The 18401-nt window shown below is 32.4% G+C and overlaps 1 protein-coding gene across 1 annotated transcript; it reads left to right on the forward strand.

The window, feature by feature from the left end:
• Positions 1-13994: 13994 nt before the first annotated feature.
• LOC120339729 (uncharacterized) lies at positions 13995-17437 on the forward strand. Its single transcript, XM_039407917.2, has 3 exons — positions 13995-15442; positions 16132-16319; positions 16460-17437. The coding sequence occupies exons 1-3, from the start codon at positions 14488-14490 to the stop codon at positions 16715-16717; spliced, it is 1401 nt and encodes a 466-aa protein (XP_039263851.2). The 5' UTR covers positions 13995-14487; the 3' UTR covers positions 16718-17437.
• Positions 17438-18401: the final 964 nt, after the last annotated feature.

Consider the following 18401-nt stretch of genomic DNA (forward strand, 5'->3'; position numbering starts at 1 on the left):
TAATTAACGCTATTTTATAATTACTTATAAAGTTTGGCGCATACTTTTAATAATTTAATAAAATATTATATATGAGTTATTATTGCGTGATAAATTTTTATGGAATGTTTATCATTCTATCCAGACAAGATTTTGCCTAAGAGTCACACATCCATGTTTTGCGGGGACAGTGTCTAAACAATTTATTCATTACCCCTGCGCGAGGCCATGAGGACGTGACTCAAATCACATTCGATGGGAATTAAAATGCTCAATGCTTTAGCAATATTACGGACCAAATCGCGTCAGACGTTTGTTGAGAATGTAGTGAGAAAGATACACCAAGCAATTTGTTGTTGATGTGTATGCCCATCAATAGCGATTCCGCGTAAAAATTTGAATGTTGCATTCTCCTATATATATAGTTGAATATGCAGCAAAATTAGAACTAAAATCCGTCTACGCGCCTAGTTTATCTCCTCTCTGCGACTAAAACGCACCTTTGTGGAAATGGATAAAATGTGAAGTCCGTTGGAAAATACCAGTGAAAATAATTTCCATGAAATCAAACTAAAAATCGTCAGCGAGTAATAACCATCTGATGAATTGAACGTGATTTTCATGAAGAATCAAGAATGTTTAGTGTTGTTAATTATTAGGACACTTGATACATATAATATGAGGATTTGTTTGATTAAAAGCAAGACGTAATGATTATTTCCTGTTTAACTCTTGATATTTCAAGCATTTGTTTACTGTGCTCAATGAGAAAAAGCTGTAACAGCAACAGTTCAGCAAATTTGCAAACCGGTGTAGGGGAGGAACAACATGATCAAATCAAGTGAGTGAAGTTGAAGCATGGGATAAGGTCGTCGGTATCGTGAAGGTTAGAATTCAACAGAGAAAGAATCAATCTTTTTCAATTAGAAAAGCAGGAAGTAGAGGAATGTATAATTAATTATATGTAATAAAGAAATATGTTAAAATAACATAATGATTTTCCTTTGACATACAAACATGCTTACGAAAAACCTTATTCTGTGATTTCAGTGTTTTTTGAAATTTTCTTATTCAAACATCCTGGTGTTGCAGACTTGGTTACGGAAAACATCCTTTTCACGCAGTGACAGTATTTGTTATTCAAACTCTGAAATCTAAGTTTGTTATACCGAATAAATAAATATATGGAACTGTATGTGAATGAACCTGCACACCGCGTCGGTTCTTATTTTATGATCTGGCAACAAGTTGAAAGGTGATATTCTGTGAGAAGATTTTTCTTTAAAAAAAAAATTTATAAAATTTTGATGTGAAATTTAACCATTTTCAAAACATAAAGTACTGAAAACATTTTATTCTGAAAATAAAGACCATCTCATGCTTTCTTGGAATCGCCCAGCTCGGCTTTCAACTCTTCAAGTAAAATGCTCTCCGCGATCTTCGTTGCTCTAAAGAAATCGCAGGGTCGCATAATATTTTGATCTTTCGAAAAATGAGTGAATATGTGAATAAATTTCAACGCAAATTTTAATAAATCACCTCGTGTCACGGCTTAACGCAAATGAAGAAAATGTTTAATCTTGGAATCATGTTCCTGTTTGGCAGAAAATCTATGGTGTTTTCATAACAAGTCTTGTCTTCACATTGTTTCATCTTACATCACTAAGCCATTAAATCTATCCTGCAAACTCATTTAAGCTAATTGGTGTTTTCCCATGCGACAATAGTATATCATCTAAACGATGACTTTAAAAAAAACAGTAAAATAGAGAAATTTTAGAGTTAAACTGTAAAACAGAAATAGGTTTACTAACATTATTTATATATCAGTATGCTATTCACTGACTATGGACTCTCGATATAAATAATTTCGAAATCAAGTTTCATGCACGTTTGGGCTAAGGAAACTTTAATCAGGTGTTAAATACTATATGTTTTATGTGATTTTTTGTAATTTTATTTAAATCCAAATTTTGTTTTTAATATAAAAATGTCATTTCATTTCTACGAAATATTCTCTTGTTGGAAAATTCTCTGAAAATATTCAATGTATTGTTTCTATCCAAACAAAGTCTTCCGACCATTCTTGAAACACTTTCCAAAGTTTAATTATTCTCTTGAGTTAATGAAATCCGACTCGCGGCTGTTTAAAGTAAAGGCAACGAAGAATTAATATCCACTCTTGGCAGTGTACTATCTGTCGGATCCCATGGGCACGTTCGCGATGGCGTAAAATCAATGTTCGATGAGGCAGGGGCAAAGAAAATGGTATGACTGAAATAAAGTGATCAAAAAGTCGCCCCGTGTATTGGTCGATTAGCGATAATGAGTATGCACTCGCAAAATTTACTTGCTTGCTGGCTTGTTTGCGTCGAGTTTAGCTGTGTTAACCCTTTAACGATGAATGGTAATTTACGGTAAAGAATTGATAATAACTCATAAAACTCTGCTTCAATCCGCTTTAAAAGACGAAAGCATATATCAAAAACAGTATGGATATTAAAATTATTTATAACAATATACATAGGAAAAACACGAATTCTTTATCACCTGAAAATAAGATGTAATATTGGGTTGCTGTTTGAAAACTTTTCCTCCACATGGTACTGTGGTTAGTCATCATCTCGTTATTGATCTTTATTTTGTCGTAGGTAAGAACCAAAGTTCAAGATCTGGTAGGTTTATTTCATACCCAACGTCAAACCTCCAAACTCAGTTGCAGTTGCAGAGAAGACTCCCTTATTCGTAATGATCTTGAGTTAGATATTGCTTTTCATGTGTGTAATGAAATTAGATCATTTCAAATTTTCCAACATTGCTAATTTTAAATAATACTTTTCAGTTTTATATATTAAATACAATCATCGAACTTAGTTGTTTAAAAATTTGTGAACACGAGAATAAAACATTTTGCAAAATGTCGTAGTAAACTAATAGATAAGTTTGTCAATTTATCGATGAAAAAAAAATTATGCTCTTCAAAGAAAATTCTTTATAATTAACAAATTTGGATATTAATAGTCTTCACATGCACCAAACACTTGTTCTGAATCTCGATGGTCTATGATACTTAAAGGTCGATTTTAATCAGGCTAATTTTTTACTTTTGTACAATCGTTTAAACAGGGTAATTTTGTTTAGCAAGCGTTTCAAAACAATTTTCAAAATTCAAACCGCTGCCTATTGTAGCATTATACATGGCCACAAAATGACACCATGGCCGGTGTCAAATCAATTTCTAATTAATCAGTTTATGATGGTATGAACTGTTTTAAATTTGAAAAATTGCTATTTACACTAAGAACTATTTTATTTTTTATTAGTAATCTTACAAGGATTTCATAGTTTTCTCATTCGATTCAAATTTTTATTATTTTCACAGGATTAGGTGGGTGTTAAAAAGCTATTTCGAATGTCCTTTACTTAAAATCACTGAAGTAATTACGTGAATTTACATTATGTATGAGGCTAAGCTGACGACCTTTCAGCCTGTTGCTGCTTTTACCGCCCATCATGGTTCATCGACCCCATTTGCCAATATCAAAGTATCGCTTGTCGTCACATTCACTTAATTCGTTCGGGATTTAGGCGAAAATAAAATTGCAATTTCTGCCGTTTAGCGCTGTCGTCACGGCCTCCAATGCACATTGCATGAAAAATTGATGAGCCACCATCGATCCGCCCAAATGCCCCATTTCTTGTGATTTTTTTTTCTATTTGACCACCAAAATTAAAACTGCGGGAGATGATGTTCTTTCCTTCAAAGAGCATCGACGATAATTGCCATATTACAGATTACACTTAACATTTAAGAAATAAAAAGCGTGGCATTGCGATGGATTTTTCGAGTATTCCCATGTTGCCACAATGGTCAATCGTACACAAGAGATAAATTCTTACATCGAAATAAGGGGATTTAAATAAATGAGAACATGTCATACTCCATTAAATGGTTTTTGTATACTTTCTCAAAAATAAATATAATCGTGAATGTGACCGATCGCAAATTAGATTAACATGATTTATTAACCCATTTCCTTCTTGGATGAATGAGAGTCGATCACAAATATGTTTCTGTTTATTGAATGAAATATGCTTGGTTTTGTATTATTTTTGGTCTCAATGGAATACAAAGGCGATGTTATCCTTTAGGTTTAAATGTCTTCGGTTAAAGGCCGATTTCCGTATGGTCTCAGAGTCCAAACTACGTTATCTAGTACAGGAACCGAATAGTTTATATTTTATCGCTACTAAACAAAAATGATGGCTATTCATGGCTAAAACCAGAAAATATTCCATATTCACTTATTGCTTGGAACAGACTATGTTACCAAGTTTAGACCTCTTATTAATTTAATTTGCACAAAATGTTGTTTCACATAATCCTCTGATTTTGGTATTCTGAATAGATAATTTTTTATTGTTACCATCTAAAAATTATTTGTCTGCAAATTGTAAAAAGCTCATCGCAAAACTTGAGTGTTTTAAATTTTATTACAGTTTCACTGCTTCCCTCCATTACATGTTTCATTCCTTTATATAGATTTTTAAGGCTTTTCCAATTTATTCAGACCGCTTTTCACCGTGAGCAGTGTTTATATGTCAGGGTTTGTACAATTTTTTATAATTCATGATTTTACCTTATGATATATATCATCTTTTGTAATATGACGCAAATTTTATGAACTCAACACAAGGGCAACTCTTGGAAAGCTGAATCGAAATAAAATATTAACTTGAAATAAGAATTAGGGTGCTGTTTCTGCAAGCGTGCCAACAACGTTCTCATATACCCCAGGATCCTCTTCATTTGGGTAATAAAATTGGATATAAAGTTTTTATATCCAAATTTCAGCATTTAAAGAATTATATATAGAGAAATATGTAATTTTCAAAAATATTATTTGGGCAATACAATAATTTATTTTTAGATGCTTTATTGTCAAGAGACACCGAAAGGTATATATTATAGTAACGTCGCAAAGTGCCTAAACATCAGCCTGCACCTGCAAAGTTCTTTATTTCATAAGTTCCTCAATTTTTCCTTATCCATTTTCGCACAGAAAACTTCTTATTAAATTTCAAAATTTCAGACATTAATATTTTGCTTTGTATACGTTGACAAAACGGTGGCTGAATATTGGTCCAGCATTTCGTCCCTACATGAAAACTAGCAAAAATAAAATAAACGAGCAATACTTTTTTCGTTTGGTCAGAATGCATTTTATGTTTGTTTGTGTTAGAATTCAATATATCTTAGCACGAATAACAGAAAACCCGGCGTACAGTGGAGGCATACGTGTTCAATATTATAAAACGCATAAGTCTAGAAAATGAAAATATTTATATATTTTTTTAACAAAGAATAAAGCTCTTTCACGCCATCTTAAGGTTGGCATCAGCACTTGATGTCCCGCGAAGACGCCAATATTATTAATACATGGCTTTATCTGAATTTGAGAAGTCTAGTAAACAGCAGGTAACAATTCTATTTTAATAGCTTTCAAAAATATATCTTCGTGAACTGAATCGCTGTATGGCCAAATTTATGTCAGTCAGTCATGTCTATCAATTTTTGTAGTAAAACACTTTTATTACGGTATATATGCCAAATGGATCCAAGCACATTGTTGCTGACACCTAACCTTGAGAGTCGGGTAAATAAGGAACAAACAAACGAAACAACAAAATTGATTTATTATACTAAACCAAATGCGAGTTGTTACTGAAAACAACAACATTAATAAAAACATATAAGCCTACAGAACAGAATTAATACACGACAGACTTCAAGGCAAATATAGTCTCGTAATTCGAAGTATAAGACAATACTTTCTCTTACTATACGTATTTTGTTACGAAGATTAAAGGCTCTTTAACAAATTTGTGTTGGAAAACCACAACGAATTCTCTACAAGGCAAATCTTTAAAGTTGTAGCCTATTTAAGCGTTGAAATTTTCTTCATTGTCTCATCTGTACAAAATAATTTGTCGCTCAAGTTGATGAGGAAGCTCCTTCATTGTAATGTTTATCAGAAGTGAGATCAGCGACACCGTTGTTTAAAACGGAGACAATTTCCTGGTTAGCAAACTAAGAATTTTGCTGATGCCTTCATCTCATCAGTAAATTTACAATTGGCAATTTTTTACGAAGTTTAATCTTTGACCCTAAACAAATCTCACCGTAAATATTGCCGTTAGATTTCCAAAATTTCAAAAACTAAGGTTTGGGTATTTAACTAATTATATAAAATGTTGAACAATACCGCCGTTTAAGAACTTTTCAACATTTCTCCCTGACTGATATGGTCACTAAAATCCCAGACATGTCCAGGGAGAATCTGGCGCATGGCAACCCTAATCTTGTCCAGCTTTTTATCGGTGGGCTTCAAAAATATATTAGGGTTTCGTTCGCAAGAATTGATGTGCTCTCGTTCTGAGATTGATCATTTTTGTCTTAGAGTGCCTGAAGTAATGGGAGGCAAAAGTGACTGTGGTATTCTTTTTAATTAAAGTCAAACTTTTCGAGAAAAGCTGTAGGCTATAACGCTAGACGCTATCCATCTGAACTGTGAAAATATCACATAGAGTTTCACGGCAAGAACTGGTCCAAAAGTATAAATCCTCGATATTTAGACGTAACTAACTGGTTTAGATGTAACAACTATAGATGTAACTAGTTTGGCTGGAACCCCAAAACCACTCGTCTTGGACGTCCACAATTCCTATTACTATTTAATGATTTTAAATTTACAGGCTAAATGAAATACGATGATAAATATGCCTGTGTGAAGTTTTGTTATGAAAATTACAGAAACAAAAAGTGAGCCATGGCGATAGTGATAAAAGTATAACAATGGAAATACATCCGAAACTGAAACAAGAGAGCAATACTCAAAATAAGAAAGTCAAATAACTGTGTCAACATCCTCCTACTTTAGGATGAAATTACCGCGTTTTCGAATGCGCTCCTTCCGAAAAGAATGTCCATCAGTTGGAGAGAAATGGCGATATTTCATCAATAAAAAATCGTCCAGATTAACAATAACGATTCATACATTTCGTGTTAAAGAAACCTTAATATAAAAAGCTTCAGATAGATGAGATAGGATAAGAGAGTCTGTACAGGAAACACCATGCACCACCCGATGTTGAAAAGAGATGCAGTACCCCAGAGCTATTCGGAAATATAAAGGCTAAGAGGACAACCTTTCATTGCATAAATTTGGTTTGTTGTGACTTCGAGTATCTTGCCTAGTACGAATATGTGCATGTTGTTAAATTTTTTTTTACCAATATAAGTCAAATATTTGGGAATTTAAGATTCAATGCGCTCATGATTCGGATATATTCTGTTGGGAGACAATGAAATTTAGGCACTGGCTGCAGCTAAACTAGTTCGTCCAACTAGGAAACCATTCCGCGCTTTTTATCAATTCTAAATAATTCACAAAAGGTCACGATAGTCAGATATGCAAAATAATTATTATCTTTCACATCCCACGCGGATTCAAGGATTTGATGTATTTATGAAACATCATCTTTCAGTTGTGTTTATTGTTGTGGTCGCTGATTTCGCACTCAATACAAGAAATTTACGAAGCAAGATAACTTCGCATCACGTTTTAAAAACGATGGAGATGAACGTGGCGATGCTGTTTGAAACAACATGCTTTACGGTAAATCATTGTGATAAAAATAGTTCTGATAGCATTATATAACTCAGAAACCAGACTTCCGGTTGGGAGAAAGCGGGGGCGGTATTTTGTGCGATGAACTAGCAACAACAGCAAACACATCTCAGTGCCCTTATCAACAAAATACTGTTTACTTATCGTTAGACCCAGATATGATTCCAGAAAAATAAATAGTTCGCCTTCCGTATTTTTTTCAATCGTGTATATTACGATTGGTGTTCTCGCATACGTGGAAAGTAATCAAATTTCTAGATCCTTCGCGAACGTTTATCTAGTACATAATAATGCTAATTTGTTGGGAGAAAACTGAAGTGCTATCGAGAAATTGACTCTAACGCATTATTAGTTAATGTTTATTGTTTTGCGGATAATTTTATATGAGAAATGTTCATAGCGCTTACATATCAGAAGCAAGTAAAATATCAAAATTGGCCTGGGGCAATTGGCTTTTGCCAAATATTGTGACATTTCGTCACCATGCTATTTTGCGCATAGTTGCATTGTCCACGACGAATGCAAATGTTTTGATTAAAAGCAGTAGGCCTAAATATATATATACATTAGAAATAACCAGAATATGTTACAAAACACACACAACATTAGTTCATTAATTCAAATTGAGATTAGACCAAACTCCTGACGATAAACACGAATAAGCAGACGACCAAAAAAATGGTACATTTTATGACCTATGTCTGTAAAAAAAGAATGCACTTATGCATTTTGTGACACTGCTTCTCTTCATTAGTGAAAACCATGGGTAAAGTGCAGAATGCGGTAATCCCGAAGTCTGTGAATCAAGATGGCGGACACCGGAACGTAGTAGGTGTATCAGGTTAGGATTAGGCCATAATTTCTTGTACAAATACTACGGGAGTCACTTGGCTAGTGCCCAAACTCGTAATAGAACTAAAATGGGGAAAATTAAAATAAAATTATAACTTTGGAAGTACCCAGAATGCTACACCAATTAGACGGCATTCTAATGAACTCCCGTCTTACTTACAATTATCCAGGAGATTGCGAGTGATACAGGTAAGATTTAAAAAATATTCAATTATAAAACACATCTTTAAATGAATAAACAAGAGAGCAATGCGCAAATACATGAACGCGAGGGCCAAAACGAAGTAGTGCGGGCATGCAATCTGACGTCGGAGTCGACTACCGTTACCACAGTCCACAGCCTTCACGACTGCGCCTGACCACCAGATAGCGAACACGGAACCGCCACAAGGTGCTCAATTTTTGATGAGGTCATCACACACAAAAAACGAAACAAAAATAAAATATTTTAAATTAATTAAAGGTATAGCCTACTAGCGACAGACACAATCTTTAACCACTGAAAATGTCAAAACAATTGGTTCAGTAGTTAATGTGAAAGAAGAAACGGAAGAAAAGAATGATGGCTAACAAGAAACAACAACATAATAACAAAACGATGCTTACTGACAGATGTGACTGTCAATATAGTTTCCATAGATGATGCATTATCATTAATAAATATTCTCCATTCTTTTTGAATGTTATTGAGAATTTTTTGCATTATGCTAAAGACATCTTGTGAGAATCGTCGCCGATTTCAGTATATATATTGAATGTTTGACGATGTCGTTAACATGCCTCAAGCATAACTATAACATACTCAGTCGCGCGTTATGTGACGCATATTCTAATATGTAGATGCATCATTATCATGTTTAAAACTGTGATATAAATTCAATTTTATTAAAAAATAATATTCATTGATGAAACTGGTTAAACAAAATAGTTTTTGTACCTGATATAATCATTATGGCAACAATACGGGCAAAATTTTCATTATGTAGTTATTTGACCGAAATTTGCGCATCTTTTTGAAATTTGATAGATCAACTTCATATGTCAGAACCATTTTGAATCTACGATGCGGCCATTTCTTTTATAAACTGAAAATAAATTATTTCTCATTAATCTAATCCAACTTTTATTGCGCGAGAAAGTGGTTGTTAACTTGTCAATCTCATATCAATTAGCGACTAACAAGATATTTATCTATTCAATTAAATACACGTACACAATTATGAAGAACTGTAAAATAAATTCACATCTAATTTCTAGTTACCAAAAGCAAAACCATGCATTTCATGCAGCATTAGGTGTATTAAATATACGATTACGTAGCAAATTATGATAAAGATACTCTTTAATACTTGAATGTCCTAAATATTAATTGTATTAGACTCTAATTACGTTCATTATGTCGCCATTTATTTGGAAAAGGTCATAATAAATTCCAACATCATTCGGGTAATTTATTTTTTATTTTTGTTGAATTCGATTACTATTTTAGTATTAGTGTGCATTAGATGTCATAGAGTCAAATGAATTTGGCGCCAATGATTCTTAAAAAGTATGGGGATTAAACATATATAGGTTCTTATTTAATTGAAAACTACTTGTTGTTATATGCAGTTAGGTTTGTATGCATTTCGGATCAAGAACAATATAGGCGTTAAATAAATATTTTGTAGTCTTCGTCTCCTTTATTATCAATTATAGAATGAATTAATTCCATAATTGATATCGGGGAAACAATCTACAGATAATATTTCAGATCAATTGATTTAGAACTACACTCTTTTCAAATCTTTAAGTGTGTGCAGTTGTTCCCAGGTAGTTCTATATATATATATATATATATAACAGACAAAAATTTAATCAAAACAATATTGATTTAATCACATTTTAATTAGATTTCCTATAATATTTGTACTTGGAAATTACTTATAAAACATTGGCTTATATCTAATACAATAATCATAATCATTCGTGACTAAGAAATAAAAACTAGCATAATATTACAAATTAATTTGAACATTTATTTTATCATTTTCTTATGAGTTCTCTCATCTCCACCATATGTGTATTGCGACCCTTTAAAAAAGTTATAATACGCACTAAGGGGTGATATGTGATCATGGCACTTGAGCAATTTACAATGAATGAAGCGGTGAAAGTATCAAAAACGAAAAATAGTTGGTGATAATAGACCATGGCAATAAGTGAACTGGGAAGCTCATCTGTTGTGATCATTTGACTTTGGTTAGAATATTTCAGACCAAAAGTATATATTTATGAAAATTTTTCATTAGATGATATACCAATACACTTTTAAATTTAATAAGTGAGACACTCAGGGAATATGTATGCTGATTTCAAGTACAAAATTTATCAAACAATAATATAAGAATATTTACATTACCTAATCCAGATAATCTGGGATCACATTAGAAATCCGTTGATATAAAGGGTTTGGAATCCTAATCTAATTTACATATCATTTAAATATTTATTCATTTTATTTAGGAGATGTTGTTGGATTTGTTCAAGTGATACCGGGAAACTGTGAATATGCGATTATACTTCATATAAATCAGTGAATTTAGAACGACAATTTATTTTTGCGCAACCACTTATGTACTTTTTCAACACAGTTGTGACAACGAAACATTACTTTTTCACGAATTCTAGCTTGTTTACAGTTGAAATAAAATGTTTATTTGCTCTAAACGCAGGCAATCTTTTGTGATGATAAGTGTGATTCGTTAAAATTCAGTTATATAATAATTTGAATGAATATTAATTTATAATTTACTAGCGCGCATCACATCTGGGCAATTTACGAACTTTACAAAATCTCATACCCATGTTTAGTCGTGTTTAGATTTCCACATTTGTCCTTTGAAACTTTTTAATAATATTGGTAATTTTTATCTGCTCGGGAATAGAAGAAGAAAAACTACCATAAAATTGTCGCAACCAGTACAAAAAAAATATTTTAATTATTTTTTTTTTTCAGAAAAAGTGTGATGTATTTTTACAGACAAAATGTTTTATTTCACGTATAATTCTGAAACGCAAAGCATTATAAAATCCTATGAAATGCACAATGTTAAATTTGAATTCATTTCAACTCTTTAAGACTTTAAATTTTTATAGATTTTCATCACATATCTTCACGCACAGAATAAAATTAAGCGGAAGCTACTACTTATACTGATCGGAAATCCCCTGTTTAGAGTAGTTTGCACAATAAAATGCAAAGCGAAGTCGTGAGCATGTTGCATAAACTTCACATGACAACATAGCTTATCTCAGTGTAGGCCTACTACGTTCAAGAGTTTCAGCAATCGCGACTATTAAATATGACGTTTCATGTTTATGACGTTTACTTTCTCTGATGCAGTGTGGTAAAAGAAGTACATTCTTGTAAAATTTCTGACTAACAAATTCCAAATCGAAACTTGAACTGGTTGTATGTTGATTATCCAAACGTGACCATATCTCTGGTTGGCACCTATGGATCTGGAGAACTGTACTTTTGAGAAAAGCGTTTCAAATATAGTTTGGAGCTAAAACATATGTTAGTATTGAATTGACTCACGACTTTTCAATAAATAATCGTGTCCAGAAATTGTTGTTTAGTGGATTAGAGACAAAAAGAAAGTGAAATATAATATCATTTCGTGCCATAAAAAGTCATTAAATAATTAAGTTTCACATGAGAGTGACTCATCAGACAACTTATCACGGTAATAATAAAGTAATCACCTCAAAATGATGACGTCGTTTGTTTTGCCCATCACTACTATTATATGTTGCAATGCTGAAAAAGGTACCTTAAAAAAAGAACTCACTACATTCAACACGATATTCAAGTTTGCATACATCTGACCATATTTCATATCATTGCTCAATCTATATATATTTTGAATGAATCCAACCAAAAATGGATGTGTGCATGATCTGATTTTGGAACGCACTTATAGGAACACTAAGTATAGATTAAAAATCAAATACGTTTGTCTTCTGAAGTGCTAGGCTTATGAAGAAAGTAATGTTTCTGGTTTATTTTACGTAAAATACATATTAAGAATGTCACAAACATTGGAAATTGAGTCTGATTAAGTATTACTAAAAGTATTTAAAATAGTGTGCAATTCCTCACCCAGATATCAACCTTTGATTATTGGGTGGTTTTGCTTTTATGTTCCGACGAACTAATTGTTTATCATGTTCTACACCGTGACATCTGTTGAAATAATTTACAACGAACACAAAAGAGAAAATGATGAACGGTAAAACAAGCGAATAATGGAAAATGGTTTTATTACCGCTCATACACATTTCCTACTCGCTATAAATGACAATTTAATGACCGTTAAACTGCAGAACACAGGTGTAAATTTGATTGTTTCAAGTTGTTAATTGACTTTTAATTTTATCGTCGGGTCACCGGAGCGCGTGTAGGATGAACGAGGTAAAGATTACCTGAAAACTGTTCTCAAATTATCCCTTAATTGTGACAATATAATAAAAAACTACACTAAAAAGATTACAACACTTCACTCAATCACTGTCTTTGATACGTTTTCTATAAATTGTACACATTTTGTGTTATTAGGCAATTTTAGGGAGTAATATGCTGTAAAAATATTTTCTGAACAATTTGATAATTGTCCGACTATTTATTAACACGATTCTAATACCCATTCACCAGTCGTTGAAATTTATGGAGTCGATATGAGAATGTGTTGACTTAGTTATAATAATGTAAAAATAACATTTTGAAGTTGGGTTGGCAGGTAAATCTAAGCTGGTAAATGAATGAGAAAAATTCTTAAATTTTATTATTCAACTTGAAGAACCATCATAAGTCAAGTAATATTTTTAGATAAGTGACCAAAGTAATGATTTTTTCTTCATCGATAATTTTCATTGCATAACAAACAATTAAAATTTGCATCGTAGTGGAGTGTGCTATGAATCACAGTACCGCTAAAACAAATATTTTTAATTTAAAGCTCACACAATGGGTTAGAAAGTAGTAAGAATCAAGTGGGGAGATATCAATAGTTCGGTAGTAATATTTGTTATTTGACCATTTTCTGGCTGCATTGAAACTAATTCCCACGCATAAATTTAAAGGCGTGGTTCCGAAATCGAATTTGGCAGAAAACAAGACAAAACTGTAAATACGATTGAAGACCAATTACTAGGCAATCAGTAAATCAGTGTTCGCTTTCACTACTAGTATTTTCATAAGGCATAAACACGTGTAAGGTGCAATTAAGTCACACGAAGCAACTTTTCGAGGAATTGGTTGAGTTAGACACCGAGAAAACAAAGACGAAGGAACGTAATGAAATAATAATCACATTCTAGCTCCGATTTGAGAGATTAAACGAAGATGAAGAAAAAAAGGCACGTAAACGTTTCACCTGATGGCATTAAATACACGTGCTCGTCACAACGAAGTCAAAGCGTAATAATTAGAGAAACGGTGTCAAGGTGAATGAATCAATTATTGAAAGCGATTTTTGCAATTGAACTAGGTATATTTTCAATGATTTCGTCGCGTTTTGTAAATATCCCTAATAACTGCGCGCTTTATAGTTTATTAGGTAAATAGCGTTTAAAACTTCTAGTTGATTATTACATTTTTGATTTGTTATTAAGTAAATCAAAACTATGAAACATAATGTTTCACGACTAAGCCAAGAAAGATTGGACTTAAATTTATATTGAGTTAGCATAAGGGCTGAGCAAATAATATAAAATCTGACTTATTGTTTTGATAATAAATGTGTTGATCATATCGGCTTGTATTCATTTTTGAAATGTTTGCAAAGAATGAAAATTCTAATAAGCAGTTTTATTAAGTGAATCTTATATTTTTTACAATTTTAATTTCATTTTTCAACAGATAATAAATACATTTAATAATTGTATTATAAAATATCTAAAACATATGTGCTAAGCTATCATGGTTTTGGACCCCACTCATCTCGACACATTGAATATGGCACCTTCAACAATGAATAATAAGAAGATTGGATTCAGCATCGCCTATTTGGTAGGCAGAGATAAAATACAAAAATCTCAAACTAAGATGGCTCTGACCAACAGACGTTTCAGTTCAAATGATAAATCGAATGTCAGATATCAGCCGTATGCTAAAATTGTTACAAGTTCTCGAGACATCGATGAAAATCGACTTGTTGACGGTCGCGAACCACAACGTCCAACGCCTAAAGGTTTTTCAGATACCGATGTTGAAATGAAGCAAGCAGAAAGTCAGAATGAGCGAATTCGAGCAAGAAGTGAAACGAGATCAATTTCGCCAATATCACAAAATCGCTATTCAGTTTTATACAAACATGATAAACAGGTACAAGAAAGCTTGAGGAACATCTCACACGATGTGAGTGCATTCACTCCTCAGGCGCGTTCCATTTCACCCAGTTCATATCAATTTTCAACAAAATCGCCCATTCAAGTTTGTGCTAAAAGTGAAGAAAATCATCCGGATCGATCTGCTTCTACTGAATATCCGTCAGCAATCTCAGTCTCCCCACCAGTGCAAGAACGAAAAGCATTATCTGCTCCTATTATGTACCCATGCCATCCATCTCACAACAGTACAAGACCAGCATTTGGTTTCCCATACCAAGTAACGCCGTATAGCAATGATCCTGCTGCAGCGGCTATGATGGATCGCATAGTTTTTCAAGCGGCTGCTGCGGCCGCAGCGGCCAACGGATTAGGACGTGTGGGACCCAACCCATATATGGCACCAACAATTCCGACAACGTGCGTTCCCCATATGCCTCCTATATCGGCAGTAGGACAGCAACGCTTTATTCCGAACCATCAAGCACCGTGGTTACTGAAACAAGCCCCTGTTGTTGGAGCACCTCTTCATCCCCTGCAATACACAGGTATTTCTTATTTTTTGGAATTTCGAAACGTATCAAAAATGAACGTTTGTTTTTGCTAGACTTACACTACTTAAGACCTACTTCCCATAGGAAGAATATTTTCGCAACATACCTTTCACAACCGATTATTAACCTTTTAATCAACATTCTTTGTGAAGTTTCAGTGGCTTATCAACAAGTTTAAAATTAGAACGTTAATTAAAAACTTTTTGATCCTTAAATTAATTAGAGTAATCGTGTCCAATTACCTTCTCAGACAAAAGCTATTCCCGTGGTAAAAATTTGTAATTTTTATTAAAAAACTGTAATTGCAAACTGAAAGCGGAAACGGTTAACTGTTAATTTGTTATGCAAGATTCTCTGAAAATGTCAAAATTCACTCTTTTTACCGCATAAGCTTGCATGAGAAAATGACTCGAGCAGTATGTTAATAAAATGTGATACGTTTTGAAATAATTGCTACGTTCCGCCTTTAAGCAGCAAAACGTTTTTGATCTTTTAAATTACAAACAATTAACGGCGAATAATGTGTGTCAAATCGTGTTAAAAAGATAACAACTAATTAATTATAACGCAGCTACGATTCAAAAGGTCAAGGTCATTTTATAGAATAAACAATTCTCTTACAATAATATTCTTAAACTTTCATAAGTAGAGACATGAATTTTATTTATATGCTTTATTTTCAGATGTTTTTCTGCGGAATAGACTCGATTTTATGATGGCAAATCCATTTCAACGAAAACCTAAAAGAATACGTACTGCCTTTACCCCAGGACAACTTCTACAACTTGAACGAGAGTTTGAGAGGAATCATTATGTTGTTGGATCAGAAAGAAAACAACTGGCAAGATCATTGAAACTATCTGAAACACAGGTTTGAAAATATTACATTTTAGACAACTAAATTTACAAGGATTATGCATAATGTTGACTTGAAAGGACGGATTTGATTAGCATTTTATTTACAATGTATGTGTTTTATAAAACCTATTTATATATATATTCATTTACCAGGTTAAAGTTTGGTTTCAAAACCGTCGTACAAAGTTTAAAAGACAAAAGATTGAAGATAAAGCAGCCGGAAGAACATCAAAATCAGAACAAGACGATGTAGAAGAACCGGACGAAATTGAACTGAATGAAGAGGATGAAGCCGCCATTGATAAAGAAGAGGAAGAATATGTAAGAATGCGCCAACAGCAAAGGCTACATGAAACCGCAATGAATGGAAATCATATCATGTATATTAAACAAGAACGAAACGAGCAATGAACATAAACTTGTAATAAAACTGATGGAGCTATAGCGTTTGCATATTTAGAAAAGAGAAAATACTATAATTTCATTTTATCATAAATCATCCCAATTGCTTGAGAAACTCCACGTTTTATTTTAACTGATATTCGCTTGAACTAATATTGTTTGCATATTTTTGTCTTGCTATTAGTTATCATTGTACCTTTACCTTCTTATGTCTATATATATACCGGTTCTTGCGCCTGGTTTGATAAAAAAACTTCACTCAAAATAAATTTCTATGCTATTTTAAGAAGCAAAATTATATTTGAAATTATATTTCGAACCGCTTAAGTGTTTATCATCAAAAATTTATCCTCCTTACTTTAGTTCCTGATAATAAGCAATTATGTCACTTGATGAATTGTCCACAAGAAAGTGTTTTATCTAGAATTTTTGTTTTTTGTTGAAACTTTGTCATTTTTTCTTTTCAATTTTTATTTTGCTTTTTCTTATTTGTTTGCCACTGTTCCGATATGATTTTTTAGCGCTCTTGTGACAATCAATGCCTTCGCATAAAACTATTATCAAATATCGCTTTGTTGTTATTCTTTTGATTTATATCATTCAATCATAAATGAAGTTTTGCTATAAAATGTTTTTGCTTTGCATTGCTTTTCGATATTTTCAATAGCTTTCATTTTTGCTATTATTCATTTTTTTGTAATAAAGTACTAAATACAGAATATAAAATTGTCACTATGTTCTAAATAAAAGTCTTTCGGGCTAAAAAGAAGTATTTGGAATATTCGCCAACAAGATGACTCTAATATTTTACTTAAAATTTGTGTATTCGCTTTGTTTCCGGAAGGGGGCGATATAGTACAAATGTTGCCACCTTCTACCAAAATCAGGCTATTATAAAATAACGGTAGACATTCCGTAAATAAGATTAGAATATTAATATGTGATCTTGCGACAATCCACAATAAATTGGAAAATAATTTATATTTGGTTTATTACAACTACACTTAGCTAAATACTTCAAGTAAGACGAGAACAGGCGTTTTGCAATAACATACCTTTATATAGATATCGATTGCCATTGACCAGCGTATATAATCTGCGGTCTCACTCTACTTGAGGATTAACATGCGTAAGTAACGGGAACATAAAATAATTTACCGTTAAATAAGCATGAACTTTTTTTATTATTTGATTCCCATGTTAAAAGTGTTCGTTTTTGCTACACCACATTACACTTGGCCTTGACATTTTATAATATGCAATACATTAATGTGTTTTAAGTAGTGTAACGAGATATCCTACAAATGTTCCAAATTACTCATAAATGTCGGGTATATTATTTCTAAATAAGAATGTATTCTGAGTAATTCAAAAACACAACTTGATAAGATTATAAAGTGTTGTTAACATTTCCAGTATCAGCTTATTAAATTAGAATTAGGTCTCGATTGAAAAATTGAAGGTGATGTAAACAAAATCGGCAAAAATTTATTATTGAATATTATTGATTTATTAATGAAATAAATATAACTATAACTGCATCGTGAATATAGTTCAAATTACTAATTTTTTTTTTAAATCGAGAAAAAAATTCAAAACGGGTTGAAATTGACTGAAGAGCTTAATCAGTTATTATTGTTATGTTTAGATATTTATGAACGAACTTCAATTCTTAGAATAATTTTTATGTCAA

This window comes from Styela clava, chromosome 9 (assembly GCF_964204865.1).
Source record: "Styela clava chromosome 9, kaStyClav1.hap1.2, whole genome shotgun sequence".
Taxonomy (NCBI): domain Eukaryota; kingdom Metazoa; phylum Chordata; class Ascidiacea; order Stolidobranchia; family Styelidae; genus Styela; species Styela clava.

Bases quoted from the DNA above. Each gene is read 5' to 3' on its own strand.
- LOC120339729 (XM_039407917.2), top strand. From the start codon at position 14,488: ATGGTTTTGGACCCCACTCATCTCGACACATTGAATATGGCACCTTCA. The intron at 15,443-16,131 runs GTATTTCTTATT...CTTTATTTTCAG, and splicing joins TCATCCCCTGCAATACACAG to ATGTTTTTCTGCGGAATAGA. The intron at 16,320-16,459 runs GTTTGAAAATAT...TTCATTTACCAG, and splicing joins TGAAACTATCTGAAACACAG to GTTAAAGTTTGGTTTCAAAA.